The 15,999-nt window shown below is 37.6% G+C and overlaps 1 protein-coding gene across 5 annotated transcripts in view; it reads right to left on the bottom strand.

Annotated features, from left to right (window-relative positions):
* Window positions 1-3,121: 3,121 nt before the first annotated feature.
* The window catches only part of Tmem260 (transmembrane protein 260), a 68,896-nt gene continuing 56,018 nt past the window's right edge, over window positions 3,122-15,999 (bottom strand). For 4 of the 5 annotated variants that reach the window (XM_078049953.1, XM_013357522.4, XM_005322732.5 and 1 more), the window contains one exon: window positions 7,546-11,077. In XM_078049953.1, coding sequence (XP_077906079.1) covers window positions 10,823-11,077 — 255 coding nt within the window. In that variant the 3' untranslated portion in view covers window positions 7,546-10,822. Of the gene's footprint in view, window positions 3,966-7,545; window positions 11,078-15,999 lie in introns of those variants that run through there. The other variant, XM_013357521.4, reaches the window with a different exon arrangement.

Raw genomic sequence — 15,999 nt, 5'->3', positions numbered from 1 at the left:
GCATCATCACCCTGCATCTGCTTCAGGAATGCAAGGCGTGAAATTTATAGTAGCAGGTTTAATATTTCATCCAGCCAAAATCATTTTGCTACAAGGACTTACCTTTGGTGGAATATTTGGGGTTGGCTTTTTTTTTTTTTTTTTTAAGTACATTGATGGTGTCTCCCTGTCTTGCAATCCACCACCCAAACTCTCAAGCTGTCACCCAACTCGGTACATGGCAGGAATAATTTCATGCTGAGTAAAATGTGTTTAATTTCACATCTTGTAAGAATAATTACTTAGCATAATACCACTCAAAATGTATTTTTATCGGCAAATGCTAATGAGGCTACAAAAACCTGAATCATCTTTTGAAAGAATTAGGGTATTAAGGATGCTTCGCTTCCATTTCCTCTTCTCCCGTGGTGGCTGCCTGAACAAGAAACCAGGACCAGAGGAATAATTCAAGACTGGATCCTGCTCTCTGCAAGCTGGGTGCAAGTCCAGTGGCTTTGAGGGGAATTTAACGGGCACTGGCCTCTCCTGAGCCTTCCCAGGTGCTGGGAACAGAACTTCAGGCTCTGGGGAGATACTTGCTCCTCACCCAGGTCCTCCTGGATGGCCGCTGAGAGCGGCCCAGGGCTAATGTTGGTTGGCCAACTCATCTAAAAGCCTGACTAGTGAGGCCAGTGGCCTTTGGCTCTTAGAATCTTGTCTCTTTGATCACTGGTGCACCCTAGTACTATAGACCACTGTCCTATCTATTGTTCATCTTGAAGCCTAAAGCAGTCAATAAAGAGTGACAGGGAGAAAGAAGGGAACAAGAAGTGCTTTGCTTTGATTTTTTAGAAAACCCCTTTATTATGGAGTCAAGTTAGAATTACACAATAAATTGCAAAAACAATTCAGAAAGTTTCTGCCTAGTCTTCACCCAACCCTGCCTAATTTAATATGTTACATAAAGAGCACAAAGATCAAAACCAAGAGGCTAATATTAGCATGATACTATTAACACGACACTACAGACTTTGAAGCAGGTTCCACCCACGTTTCTCTTACTCTGTTCTCAGATCCAACCCAGGATTCCACATTGCTTTTTGTCGTCTGTCTCTTAAGTTTTCCTAAATCTGTGACTTTTTTCTCAGTTTTTTCCTTGTCTTTCATGACCTTGATATATTTGAAAAATCAAATACTTGTAAATATTTTGGTCAGATATTTCACAAGTTTCTTTATTTGGGTCTGTGAGATGTTTTCTTGGAATTAAACTTGAGATTGTACATTTTGGGAAAGAATCCTATTGAGCAGTGATTCCTCCCTGTGGTTTGTACTGCTTTCTAGCAAGAAACTAGGCAGGGTGAGTACTGAGGGCCCTCATGCAACCAGCACCCCTCTAAGAATTGAGTGGCGGCTCTAAGGGGAGGTAGGTGACACATAGCTCTTCCTGTCGCCTCCTTTCTGTTATTATGGTGGCATAAGCAGAAGTGGGCTATTTCTTTGCCATAGACAGGGTTACTGACTTTTGAATCTAGCACTACTGCAGAAAGATAAGGGTGGCCAAGGAAGGCAAAGGAACGGATGTTGGTGTGGGAGGGGAAGTGGTGCATTTTACACCAAAATGGTCCCGCACAGCCCTTTGTAAATTCAGCAGGGCTCCAGATAACCTAAGAACGACATGCAGACATCTCAGTGAGTGGGCAACTTGGGGATATGTTCTGAGGGGTGGGGTAACTATTTCTCAAGCATCATTCATGATTACAAGAAAGGTTTGATTTTCTTTTTGTGTCAAGTCTAGTAAGACATTTAGACTTATTTTTATTTTCTCCAACCTTAGTAAGAAAGCTCTGTGGGGACAGGGCCCTTATGTGTCTGCTTCTTCTCTGAATACCTAATACCCAGGTCTAGCACATTATAGGGGCTCAAAAAATGTTTATTGATTAAATGAATAAAAAAGGAAGCAGCCTCATGAATATTCTGCTCATCCCCTCTCAGAAATACGATTGCAGTCCCCTGGATGATATTTGTTTGGTTTTTGGTTTTGGCACTGGGGAATGAACCTAGGGGTGCTTTACTACTGAGCTACATCCCCAGTCCTTTTTATTTTGAAACAGAGTCAAAGTTGCTTAGGATCTTGCTAACTTGCTGAGGCTGGCTTCCAATTTATGATCTTCCTGCCTCAGCCTCCTGAGTTGCTGGGATTACAGGTGGGTGCCACCACTTCCAGCCTCCAGGATGTTTTTAAAAGCCCAGCAATGGCCCTGTGCCCAGGACTCCAATCTTCCTGAGGCTGTTTTAGGAAGAGACTGTTCTTTGGGAGGTCTCTAGCCCCAAAAGAATCTTCAATATTTGGGGGAAGGTTGAAGGAGAGCCAATGCATAAATGTCAAAATCTAAGATTGGAAAGAAGAGACAGAGAATAATAATGTTGAAGTCGTTGCCTAGATGGGTCCTGGTTCAGGGAAACCAGTAAAAGGAGGACCATCATAGTAAGGGGGTCATGTGGAATGCATTGTGAATACACGGCCATTACCTGTGTATGAGTGCAGTAAGTGGAGACATGTCTGCATTACTGATGAAATTGATTTCATTTCTTCATTGACTCAGTGCTTTTTGATTACTCTCTTATATTTGCCAGTTACCCACATAATTTAAATAACACATTGTTTATTAATATCATTGTAAAAAATTAAATTTTTTTTTTTTAATTTCCAGATGCACATTTAGCGAGGACATTTTAAAACATGAGATGCAAAGGACGAGAAAACTTTGAGGATTTATTTTACTAAGAAATGCAAAGTAAATAAGAACCTTTTAAATTGACATATTAATGAAAAGAGCCAGTACTGAACAACTGGTGTATACTAGAACTGTTCGAAGCACTTTATAAATATCAGTGTTTCACCCTTATAGCCCCACCATGAAGCAAGCCTATTTATCATATCCCCATTCTACAGAGAAGGGGCCAGAGTGACTGAATGTGGCTATGGGAGCCTGAAGGGGTGAGAGCAGTTGCTTGTGGAGGTACTTATTCAATCCAGGTGCACTCTAATATAAAGATATGTGGAATCTCTAATTTGCCAAAATTTTAAGCAGATCACATTTCACATGACAATATAACACCATTATTATGAGATCTCAGAAGATTGCTTTGATACAGAGCTCTTTATTTATTGTATAGACTCATACTTTTACACAGTACAAATTAACTCGTAGCATTCAACAGGTTTAGAGTCTTTATTTTTATTTATTTATTCATTTTTTTCAGTACTGGGCTTTCTACCACTGAGCTACGTCCTCAGCTTTTTTTATTCTTTATTTTGAAATGGTATTGCTAAGTTGCTAAGACTGACCTCAAACTTGTGATCCTCCTGCCTAAACTTCCTGAGTTGCTGGGATTACAGGTGAGCACCACCACACCTGGCTGCTTGAAGCTCTTTAAATCAACTATTTATGTGTTCAACAGGGAACATGTAAAGAAGTCCTCTTACATGCTGACTATTAAATGCTAACACAGTGAAGTAGCCATCTGTATATTTTTACCAAATGTGCAAAAGGCCTAGTTTGGGTGGGGAGAGGTGTTTGTTTCAATGAGACACCAAATTTTCTTGCCTCACAAAGATAGTAAATGAAACAAAATAAAATAGGTCATTTCAAACAACTAAAGCAATTCAATGGATGACAAATGTCACTAAGATTGTTATCATAGTGATTATTATTACTAGTATTATATCTTTTTAGAAATTATACACAGGACTCAAGAGGCGAACTGGGAAGGAATTATTATTACCTACACACAGAATTGGTTCATAATTAGGAAACCAAACACTTAGGTCTTCAAAGAGATCTCTGCCACTGGATCCTTTGTGTTTTAAATAAAGTAGCTAAACCGAATGGAACAGTGGTGAGCACCAACTTGAGGCGTTCTAATCTTCTGGAGGGCAGAAATTTCCAACTCAAAAACATTCCAATGGAGTGGCACATGTTCTTCTGCAAAACAGAAATAGGACTGTGTTTTGAACTGGATTAGGAAGGGAAAGAAATAACATAAACTGGCATAACCTTTCTCAGAAGGAGCTTCCAACAGCTGATTCAGCTGGAATGTGCTTAGGTTAATAAGTTCCTGGATTTCAAAGTGACTGTTTTCTTATCACACTAAAGTCCTTTAATTTGAGTATATACTCCTAAATCCAGAATGGGAGTGGAAATTCTCAGTCAAAAGCCAGGGGAACAATTGGCCCTATCTAAAAGGAAAGGGGAAAAAATTCTATTCTGGAAGATTGGAAGAGGGGGAGAAAGAAGTTCAGCATATAACATTTTAAACAACTTCCTGTGACACGAGTTCTTGTTGTTACACACCATTTACCTCTAGAAAAGTTTATCATAATTTAAAAGTGGCTGGATTATTTGAGGACTTCAGTGTTCCACAGAATTGATGATGGGATGCCGCTGATTTCATCAAACTGTGATGGACATGGGAAAGCACACCAGGCTAACCCTAGAAGCTCAAATACCAGTTCCAGTTCCACCACTACCTTGGTGTATAACATAAGCCACTTATTTACTATAGCTTTCATTTTCATTTATTAAATTAGATTAGTTGTGATAACTAATACTAGATGATCTCTTACTAACTCCTTTGAAATTGTTTTCCTAAGCCAATGGCTTTCAAATTTATTTTTATTTATTTATTTTTTCTTTTTTAAAAAATGTTTTAGTTGTAGTTGGACACAATATCTTTATTTTTATTTATTTATTTTTATGTGATGCTGAGGATCGAACCCAGGGCCTTGCACATGCTAGGCAATCGCTCTACTGCTGAGCCACAATCCAGTCCCTCAAATTTATTTTTTACTGTGTCCCAAAATGAGTACATTTCGATTCAGTACATACACTTTAAATGTATATGTAAAGTTACATACATACACACACATATATAGCATATTTGCTGTAAATACATGTGCATACACCTACATGAAATGAAACAGTTTCATGAAATGATGCTTAACCCTTGTTTTAGCTCAGATGCTTTATAATATTTTAAATTCTGTTTCATTAAGAAAAAGCTGGTCAGGCCAGGTACCACCACTTGACCAGATACTGGAGTGGTTAGTAGCCTGTAATCCCAGCTACTTGAAAGGATATGAAGCAGAAGGATCGCAAATTGAAGGCCAGCCTCAGCAACTTAGTGAGGCCCTTAGCAATTTAGTGTCTCAAAATTAAAAACCAAAGGGCTAGGGTGTGGCTCAATGGTATAGTGCCCGTGGGTTCAATCCCATGTACAAGAAGAAGTGGCAGGGAGGGAAAGTTGGTCAATTCTTGTTAAATGAACTTTGTGACCCACAGTTTGACATTCACTCTAGTGGGCACAATTCTGCATAATTAGGAACTGCCTCCTGGTGAACACAGGTAAATGCATATGTTAATGGTGACGATTTTGATCACTGGAAGAATAATAGCTGTATACCAGTCCATTGATTGAATAAACACCCTATAAATGTGGCAAAACAATATTACATATTAAATAAATATGATGCTAAATACAAGTACTCTCCAGTGAACTGACCTATTTTATGCTCTGCACAATTGAACTTCAGCTTTTCATTATTCTGTAAGCAAACTTTCTTTTTTTTTTAATTCCTTTTACCTGCTTGTCTGGCTTTTAACTCTTTACTCAAAGTACTCTTAGTTTTTTGATGAATTGATCACTTCTGCTTTTAAACAATTCCTTTGAAATTTTCTGTAGTTTTTGCTAGAATAATTGAAGAGTTCTTAATTTATTTACATTTATGTTTAAAAGTACTACTAATAACACAATTATATTTGCCTTTCACTTTCAAAACCTATTTGAGGGAAGACACTATAAGAAGATTCTAGTCCTTGTATTTTTTAGCCTCTTCTCAAAATCCTCCATGTGTACACTATTGCAGTTCGGGGTTCAAGTCTTAGTATACCAAGGTTTCCCAGGGAATTCCTTACACCTACATGATGTTCATGGTCCTGGGATAATGGGTGATTCAACCAAGAATGAGGCCTGGTGTCTCATTCCCCCAGCACTGTGTGCATTTTGGTTTTAAGCATATATACTTTTGGCATATAAGAAATAACCACAAGTATTAAGGATATTTCCAATGGTTCAACTATGTAAGGGACTATTTCAGAGAAATCTCAAATATCTTTATATCTTTTTTAAAAGGTTATATTACAAAACAACTCCCTTTCAGTTAACACTTCTAAATAGAAGATGATTATGGTGGTTTTCTTTTAACAGCAGGACATAATTCACAATCTCTATTTATTAGTTTATAATATGTAACTTATAATGAACTTAATATATAAGATTTATTTCTTTTCTCTTTTTCTTCTACTAATACAACTTCACCAGCAATTAATTAATTAATTAATTAATTAATTAATTAATTAATACTGGGGTTTGAATCCAGGGGCACTCTGCTACTGAGCTACATTCCCAGCCCTTGTTCTTTAATTTTGATAGGGTCTCACTAAGTTGCCAGGATAGCCTTGAACTTGGGATGCTCCTGCCTCAGCCTTCAACTAGCTGGGGTTACAGGCGTGTGCTACCCCACTTGACTTACAGTAGACATAACAAATTCCAAATAATTAAGTTTATGAAAACTCCTAACTTTGGCTTGTTTTTCTCTTTTATTGCACCTTAATTTAACAACATTATTGTCACATTTTGCAACTAGGTATAAAATGTCTTGAGATTATTTGGTTGCTCTGTGAAGTTGGATCACTGGGATAGGAGTAATGGCCCAATTATTTGCATTTGTATACTTGACTTTTATCTTAAAACTTCTCAACCTCATCAATTCAACTTTTAAAAAATTATCATAATATCTATATGACAAAAAAAATAACTTTTGCCCATAACACTTTGAATCTTCAAAAAAGAGCCAAAGAACTATACTTATAGGCCAATAATTGCTGGTTTCACATTTAGAGTTTTGGAACCTCCATCTGCTTTGCAATCATTGCTACCCACCCCCAATATAACACAAACTAATCTTTCCAGTGCATAACAATTTCTACCAAATATATGTTACATTGTTGAAGAGCTACCAGATTTCTTATTTTCTGAAGAGGGGGAAAAAACTTTCAAGATATATTTCTGTTAGTTTACTTTCCATATCCAGGTGAGCATACTATGCTATTCCTGGGGCTTTTAAAAATATCATCCATGCTGATCCAAATCAAACAGACCTTTAGAAGGTACTGACAACGATGTCTTCATTGAGCATGATCACTGCTAAGCTTTAGCTCCTTGTTTGCTCTGTAATACTGTGCCAAGATCTTGGCCTTTAGATGTTCCCAAAATCCCTGGAAACATCATTTGTTTGTGAGTATAAGCTTTAAAATTTGCATCCACAACAAAATTTGAGGACAAAGTAGTAGTGTGAATCTCTTACTGGGCTGAACTGTTTTCTAAATTTCCCTAACCATAGGTGTTGGAGCCAGTTAGAACAGAATTTTAAGTAGCACCTTATGTTGATGTATTTATAAAATATACCAAAAGTAAAAGAGAGTAAAAGGACTTGATGTAAAATGATTCATTTTTAATAATCTTTATTAAACTTTCTGATTATTAAAAGCATTAAATTATTAACTTCTGAAGGATATTGATGAGAATTATGATGAAAGACTCACAATGTTTAACATTTAAAACATGAATTAAAACATCTATTCTTTATATATCCTAGCCTGATGACTTCAAGTTATTAGCAGGGTATCCTAACAATAACTTTTAACACTCAAAATAGGCTTTAATATGATAATGGCTAAACATCATGGTTACATCATTGGAAAACATTAAGAATATGGGCAGAAATAACACTTCAAAATTTCTATTGTAAGTTTTTAAAATAGTACACTAGCAATCAATTTCCTTCTATTTTAGCTGCATTTTGACTAATAGAAGAAAGGTATTTTAAAAAAATGGATTCTTTTGAAAAAACAAAGAAAAAAGGAAAGTGAACAAGAACCATGCATACTCCCACCAGAGGGAACAGGAAAGGATGGGGAGTCGAACACACTTGGTAGGTTGTTAGGCAGCATGGAAGCCACAATGTCCTTCTCTCCACTTGCCCTCTGGTGTGTGACAGCCTTGGTGCCAGGCAGAAGAGCGCTGCAGCATGTGGAGAGGCAGACAGTTTTGCTGGCTCCCACTTGCTCTTCAGGCCAAAGTCCAGGCAGAAGTTGGCCTTGTGGGGTTCCTGTCATCCTGCCAACCCACAGCACTCCTGGGACACTTCTAGAGAATGCCGGCCAAATCCTGCATGAGAAGCCATCTCCTTCACATCCTCTTCAATATGGGGTGAGGGTTACACCAAAAGAAACCCATTCTACCAGATTTTATGGTGTTGTGCACTACTCAAGGAAAGTTAAGAAAAAAAAAAAGCCACTTGTTCAGACTCACACAATAGACAGGAAAGAATTCTTCAGTGCAGTTGATCTGGAAATGAAGTCCAACATCCCTAGATCTCAGCTCAGTTTACATTTTTTACATTTACCAATGGTTTTTAGAGTTTTAAATAATCATGATTCTATCTACTTTGGGCCATATATTATTGCTTTCTCAAAGCAAAAGTGGTCCAAAGCTCCTGCTCCACAAATACAGAATAATCTGTGTATGATTCAACAATTAAATGAAACATATTAGTACAGAGTTACATATATATGTATTATCAAAAATATGTCTTCACTGCTACTCTCAAGGTTATTTATAGAATATAACTTTTAATAAGGTTTCTCCAACATGATCTGTTGGTAGCTGCTCAGATGAACATTCATACTTATGTGAAGATGCTCAGAAGCAAACAGTCACTGCACTAGGCATGCAGTCCCTTTTCTGAACCAAAAAAGACAATACATTTTTTTATACTTTTCCCCCTTAAAATTGAAAATCATAATCTTATATAATTTCTTTCAGGTGGATAAACTTACACAATTTATCAGTGCTTCCCTAAATTTTTACACCACACTGAACTCCAACAGGTTTTTGTTTTAAGGTAAACCAGGTTTTTGGCTCTTCCCTGTGGAGAAGTTACTTTCAAGTCAGTGAAAGTTCTTGGCCCATGATTAAAAGTCTTTGCCAATTAGTACTCAACAACTTCAATTCATTTTTTTCTGGTTCAAGATGAGTAGGAGCCTAATAAGGCTGTGATAAAAGGGCAAAAGGCACTGAGAGCCAAAAGAGGATTAATGAGCTCCTCCATTTATTTGTCTTCCTAACAGCTGAACTGTTACAACTATTGACACTCTTCAAAAGGTTCCGCTCTGAACCCTGTCCAGGCACTGCAGGCTCCAATGGACATCTTCAAATCCAGAGAATGGCGGGGCAAGAGCTTCCCCTGTGTGATGCCAAAACCAACAAAGCCCCATGGATCAGGTAATGAAACTTCAGCTTTTCCCCCTTTGAGATTTATTTACTGGCAGCTGACAAGGGGCAAATTCAGCTCGAATTGTGCAGTCAAGGCCCTGTCAAGCTTTTAGAGGCACCCTTGTCTTGAAGCACCTTCATGACTGGCATTTCACTCAAAAGCCCTCGGCACTGGTCCTTAACAGCTTATGACATCACAAAGGACACTCCAGACAGATGCCTACATGGCATCCTGCAGCATTTTAAAAGAGAATTAGTGGTTTTAATTATGGTCGTAGTATGAAAGGGAACCATGCAAGCTCCACAGGAGACCTTTGATCAGACCCTTTTGCTAGTACAATGCCACGGAACTGTGACTATTCCTGGTAAGGGGCCTTTTCTTGCTGAATGACTCACCAGTGATCTTTGAATGCAGACAAGCTTCTAGCCCTCCCTCTTCATTAGTGAGCATTTCTATACAGGGGCCTATATAGTGCTTGGAGTCTAGGAGCTCTACAATTGGGGGGAAAAGAATCCCTACAGATTCTGGCCTCTACTTAGGAAGTGCTGAAGGACTCTGAGTGACTTTATTCATTAAAACAGGTTGCTATTAATTAACTGTCATAATAAAATAAAGAACTATTATTTGCATTTCTTACTCTGTTCTCTTTAGTAATATGTATAAAAGATGCTTGTAACAGAAATGAATTTATTGAACTTTCCCATCCCCCTAAACCAATCCCTAACCTTTTTATTCCCCCCTGCATTGGGCAGCAGGAACCCCTAATTATTGGGCCTATATCTGTAAGTACAAATAGAAGTAAAACATAAATATAAAATTAATTATGTAAATGTAAAATCCTTTTTACTTGCCATTTGGTTTCTGTAACTGAAATAAGCAAACACTAAATTAGCTCAAATTCGTGATTTCAGAAAACTATTGTCTTATAACAATAAAACTCAAAGGTTTCTCAAAATATCACCTACTTGCTGTGTAGCTTGAAGTATGATTACACAACAACAATAGTTACTTAAAGAAAAAGGAATTGTAATTTAGAGCATAGAGAGATCCATTCCTTTAAAAAACTATTTCATTTTCAGAAAACAGAAAATGTCTTTGGTCTGGTATGAATAGACAAACATGGCCTTATGAAAGTAGTTCATTATCTTCTAGAATTTCACTGAATCAAGTACAGTTGTTTGGTATAAGGTTGTTGAAGATTTTTGAAAAAAATTTTCAAAAGCTTCTCATGGATATGCTAATTTGGTAACATGGGATATTATAATTTTGCATAAATAGCACACATCTCAATCACCAAACATTCATTAAGCAATATTGTTGCCATATTACTTGGATCTGAAAAATCACTAAGTTTTCCATTTCTTATGCAGTTTTCTTGAAGGAAAACTTTTGGACTTCAGAATTTTGGAAGTTGAAAGTTGAGCAGGTTTTTCCCATTTTGCTGTATTACACATTTTTCATATTTCTCAGACCTTGCAGTTCTTTTCTTAAGTGCTTGAGAGCAACTAAAATATCAGCTAGCTGGGGATCATTCTGTGCTTTCTGAGTATATAGACGGAAATGTCTGATAGTTTCAGACAACAGGACTTCAGCGTCTGTATCTCTCTCCTGAAGACGAAGCATCCGCTCACAAGCAAGGGCGTAGTTCTTGTGCCAATTCACTGGGTGTTCCTTTTGTAAATAGACAATCTCCTTATAAAGCTGGAAAATGGAAAAATGTTGGTATTCCATTGTTATTCCTTGACTTTTTCCCCCCCAAAACCATAAAACATAAAGGAATTAAGAAAAAAAAAATCCAAGCAGCCTACAGTAAAATCAAATTGTTGCTAGGCCATGCAGAAAATGCAACGATGTTACTGTAATTATAACAGTAGCGGGAGGCAAATATGCTTCATCTAAAACTGCTTCTGGGGTTTTTGGATGTTGCAGAAGGAACCGAGACATACTGTGTCAGGACAAAATGCTCTTCCTCCAGAAAGATTTCTGGGAAAGGGATTTAGGTCTAAATTGTGGCAAGCTATTTACTCAACAGGCAGAGAAGTTGAAACTCTAAATTTAGCTGTTAGAGGGGGAAAAAAATGACAACTTTCTTTAGAAGACTGTGTGGAAAAAGAACTTGAAGGAATTTAAATTCTGTCCCATATTATTTAAAAGAATTTCTCTCTGCATTGAACACAACAGTAATAATAGCAATAACAAAACAATCCAAACAATTCTATCATCAGGTAGGTTAAGCATAACAGAATTTAAGAGATATCCTTAAAGCAAGATAGCAAAAATTTTCAGTTATCCTATAGCTTATATTTTTGATAGTTAAAATTTGCCCACAAAAATTTCAAATTTTGATTTTCCAACATCAGAGACAATATAAACTGAATATAGTTAGAATTTTCAATATTGAGTTTTCCAGAGGAAACACATTAAAATTTAATAAATAAATAAGAAGGTAATACAAATCTGTTAAATGTAGTGTTATGCTTGCTTCTTTGGGAATTTCACAGCCTTCCTGGGGACTGTCAAGTTACAGCTGGATTCCCAGGAGTTTTCCTGTAGATTCTCTGAGCACAGAATAGCAATAACACTTTCTATGGGACAAGTGCTCTTTGAATTAGAATTGCATTCAAAACGTCATTTTGCTGAAACAGACCAATTGTATTATTTATTTCTCAAACTCCTACTCCAGAGAAGACAAATCCATACCTATTTCAAAACAGCATCCTTGTTAAAAATCCATGTTTGATATGTCATTTTGATACTTAATAAACCTTCCATCTTCAAGTTGCCTTTTATAGCAACTTCCCCCTCAGTTCCCTTATTTTTATGAAATAGGAAGTGGGGGTGGGGGTGTAGTTCAGTGATAGAGCACTTGCCTAGCATGGGTTCAATCCCCCACAACACAATGAAATAGGAAAGAGTCCCCACATGCTTTAATATATATCAACGCTATAAAGTCTGCCTCCTACATTTTTTTAATTGAAATCTCTTTTTTTTAAAGAGAGAGAGAGAGAGAGAATTTTAATATTTATTTTTTTTAGTTTTCGGCGGACACAACATCTTTGTTTGTATGTGGTGCTGAGGATCGAACCCGGGCCGCACGCATGCCAGGCGAGCGCGCTACCGCTTGAGCCACATCCCCAGCCCTCCTACATTTTTATTCCTTTGGTAAAACATTCAATTCTTCTCTGCCCTTTCTCATAATCTCCTTTTCTCTTTCAGTTGCTTCTTCTGAGCTTCCCTCTGAGGAATGTATATAAAGTGTATAGCATGCTGCTCACATCAAGTAGGTGCTCAGGAACTATTTTCAAAAACCTATTGAGATTTTGGAGTCCAAAAGAGAGACAGTACTTCAAGAAGCCTTAATTTCCTGAATTGCTCAAGAGAATCAGAGGCTCAAGTGACCTACCTCCTATATAGTCTTTAGGTATTGAAGAACTTACATTATGACTGATGAATCTTCAATTTGATTTGGATGATCTAGTAAGTCACAAATGTCAAGTCTTAAGAAGCCAATCATGTTTCATGATGTGGAATTGGAATTATATTTCCTTTTCAGAGTGTCCTACTATGACATTGTTTTAATAGACTTGTCCCATTAATTGGAAACATTTTCAACTTAACCAATTTGTTCCTGAGGAGCTGGCTATTCCATGCTTCTCTACCATCCCTGAACTTAATATTCTGTTTAAACTACTGAGCTAGATGATGTAAATGACAACAAAAATATCCTTTACACCTAACAATATTCTAGAAAAACCAGTAATAGGGGTGAGTTTGTGTTGATTCACCAAATAATTGCTCTCAATTGTCTTGTAAGAATTATCACACATCTGTAGTCACAGGAGATACCCATAGTCTGTGTTCACTGAAAAAAAAAGCTTATTGTCCAAAGGGGGAAAAAATCCACAAATGAGCTTTAGGTGGTCTAGCAACTGACCACGGAAGAGATCACTGATAAGGAAATAAAAATAAAATATTAATAATTCTCAGTTTTCTCCCTAGTAAATACTGCTTTTTTTTTTTTTTTGTATCAGGAATTAACCACTGAGTCACATCCCCAGCCCATTTTAGTTTTTATTTTGAGACAGGTTCCTGCTAAGTTGCTTAGGGCCTCACTAAGTTGCTGAGGCTGGCCTCTAACGTGTGATACTTCTGCCTCAACCTTCAGAGTCACTGGGATTATAGGCCTGTGCTACAACACCTAGCTCTCCCAAATAAATACTGTTTATTTTTCATAGTGTTACAGGGTATGAGAGATGAACAGAATATGATACATTCAAAGGTACAAGAGCTGATCTTATTTTTGTATGTGTGTGGTATTGGGTGGGGATTGAACCTAGGGGCACTTAACCACTAAGCTATAGCCCCAGTCCTATTCTCTCTCTCTCTCTCTTTTTTGAGGTAGCATCTCATTAAGTTGCTGAGGCTGGCCTCAAAGTTGCAATTTCCTGCCTCAGCCTCACAAATTGTGGGATTTAAGTGTGTGTCATCATACCTGGTTAAGAGCTAATCTTTTGAAATTTAAAGCCTATATTTTTCAAAAACTTTCTTTAGATTTTGACGGACCTTTATTTTATTCATTTATTTATATGCAGTGCTGAGAATCGAACCCAGTGCCTCATACATGCTAGGCAAGCGCTTTACCACTGAGCCACAACTGCAGCCCCCAAAAGCCCATAATTTGTTAAAGGAAAAAATCAAAGCCTGGGAAGGTTAACTGACTCACAGTTAACAATTAATGGCAGGGAGAATGGAGAACCTAGACCTCCCATCTACCAGACAGAATTCCAGTGTGCCACTCCTATAACCAACTCTCTTCCTTTCCTCCAGGGGGATTCCCTGGAGGATCCTGCCTGTGCTCCCTGGGTATCTTCCTTTATGGACTGCTCTCCCCTCCTCTCTCACTTCCTTGCCCCACCATCTTTCTTGCCAGCTCTTTCTGATAATTCAAGAACATCTAGTGGCATCTCTTCTGGAAGGCTCTCTTCTTTCCTCCCAGCTCGGGCTCTCTGTTCCCACAGAACCTCGGCAGGCCTCTCATAGCACTTACAAGAGTGAACTGTGACTGAGGACTTGATCATCTGTCTCCCTCTTCAGCCTACTACTTTTTTGATAATTGGAACAAGGTCAATTATCTCCAACATAGTATGTGATATGGAGTTGGTGCTCAATAAATGCTTTGTGAATGAAGGAATACATGAATAAACAATGAACCAATAATGAGAATTTAGTAGTGAAATTAGTCATACTTATTGGATGCCATGTTATTTTTGACTCAGCAAAAGCAAATGCCCCGGCTAAGCAGATCCATGGCAGTCTAGAGAGAGAGTGGAAAAATCTCATTGCTCAAACACATAGGTTCTGAGCTCTGTCTTTCATAGGTCCTTGCCAGGATATTTGTTTCTTATATAAGACTCCAAGACTAAATGGTGTTGAAAGAGCCCATTGCTATAAATAACAGAAAAGCAGAAACTTGTTAAAATAGTGCCATAGCAAGCCTCCTTTCTGTGTTCCATTTCCCAGCAGAGAAGGACAATTTGTGCAGAAGCCTCAGTGTACCTTGGGAAGGTCCATTCAGCTTCCTGTGGCCAGTTAGAAGACAGGGCCTCTCTCTGTGACCTTTTACCTTTACTCTTAAAATCTCAACCAGCCATGGCTATATCATTTTTTAAATAGCATATATTGATTATACAGGACAATGGGTTTGATTGTGTCATATTCACATGCATATTACATACTTTGGTCATTTCTACTCCCCACTACCCCTCTTATCTTTCCTTCCTTCCTTTCAAGTTCCTCTTCTTCTCTAATCATCTCCCTTCTACTTTCAAGTCCTCCTTAAAACATGTGAAACTTGTCTTTCTGAGCATGGCTTATTTTGCTTAACATGATGATCTTCAGTTCTATACATTTTCCTAAAAATGATATGATTTTATTCTTCATGGCTGAATGAAATTCCATTGTGTATATATACCACATTTTCTTTATCCATTAATCTGTTGAAAGGCACCTAGGCTGTTTCCTTAATTTGGCTGTGGCAAATTGTTCTGCAATAAACATGGGTATGCAGTATCTCTATAGTATGCTGACTTTAATTCCTTTGAGTATATATCAAGAAGCGGTATATCTCAATCATACAATAGTTCCATTTTCAGTTTTTTGAGGAATCTCCATACTGATTTCCATAGTGGTTATATTAATTTACTTTCCCACCAACATTGTATAAGGGCTTCTTTTTTCCCTATATCCTTACTAGCATTTACTATTTACCATGTAAGGTAACATAGTCACAGGTTATGGATATTTTTTTTGGGGGGTGGATTACCTAGGGTGCTTCACCACTGAGCCACATCCCCAGTCCTTTTTACTTTATTATTTTAATTTTGAGACAAGGTTTCACAAAGTTGCTTAGACTGGCCTTGAATTTGTGATCCTCCTGTGTTAGCTTTCCGAGTTGCTGGGATTATAGTTGTGTGCCACCCTGCCTGCCTGTTTTTTATATTCTTGATGATTGCCATTCTGAGACATAGGAGATACCCATCTCAGGTAAAATGGACTCTCAATGTGGTTTTAATTTGCATTTCCCTGATGGCTAAAGATATTGAATTCCCCCCGCCCCAGCGCAA

The sequence above is a fragment of the Ictidomys tridecemlineatus genome, chromosome 5 (assembly GCF_052094955.1).
Source record: "Ictidomys tridecemlineatus isolate mIctTri1 chromosome 5, mIctTri1.hap1, whole genome shotgun sequence".
NCBI classification, from domain to species: Eukaryota; Metazoa; Chordata; class Mammalia; order Rodentia; family Sciuridae; genus Ictidomys; species Ictidomys tridecemlineatus.
The sequence above is the reverse complement of the archived record's forward strand: the minus strand, read 5'-3'. Positions and strand labels throughout refer to the sequence as shown.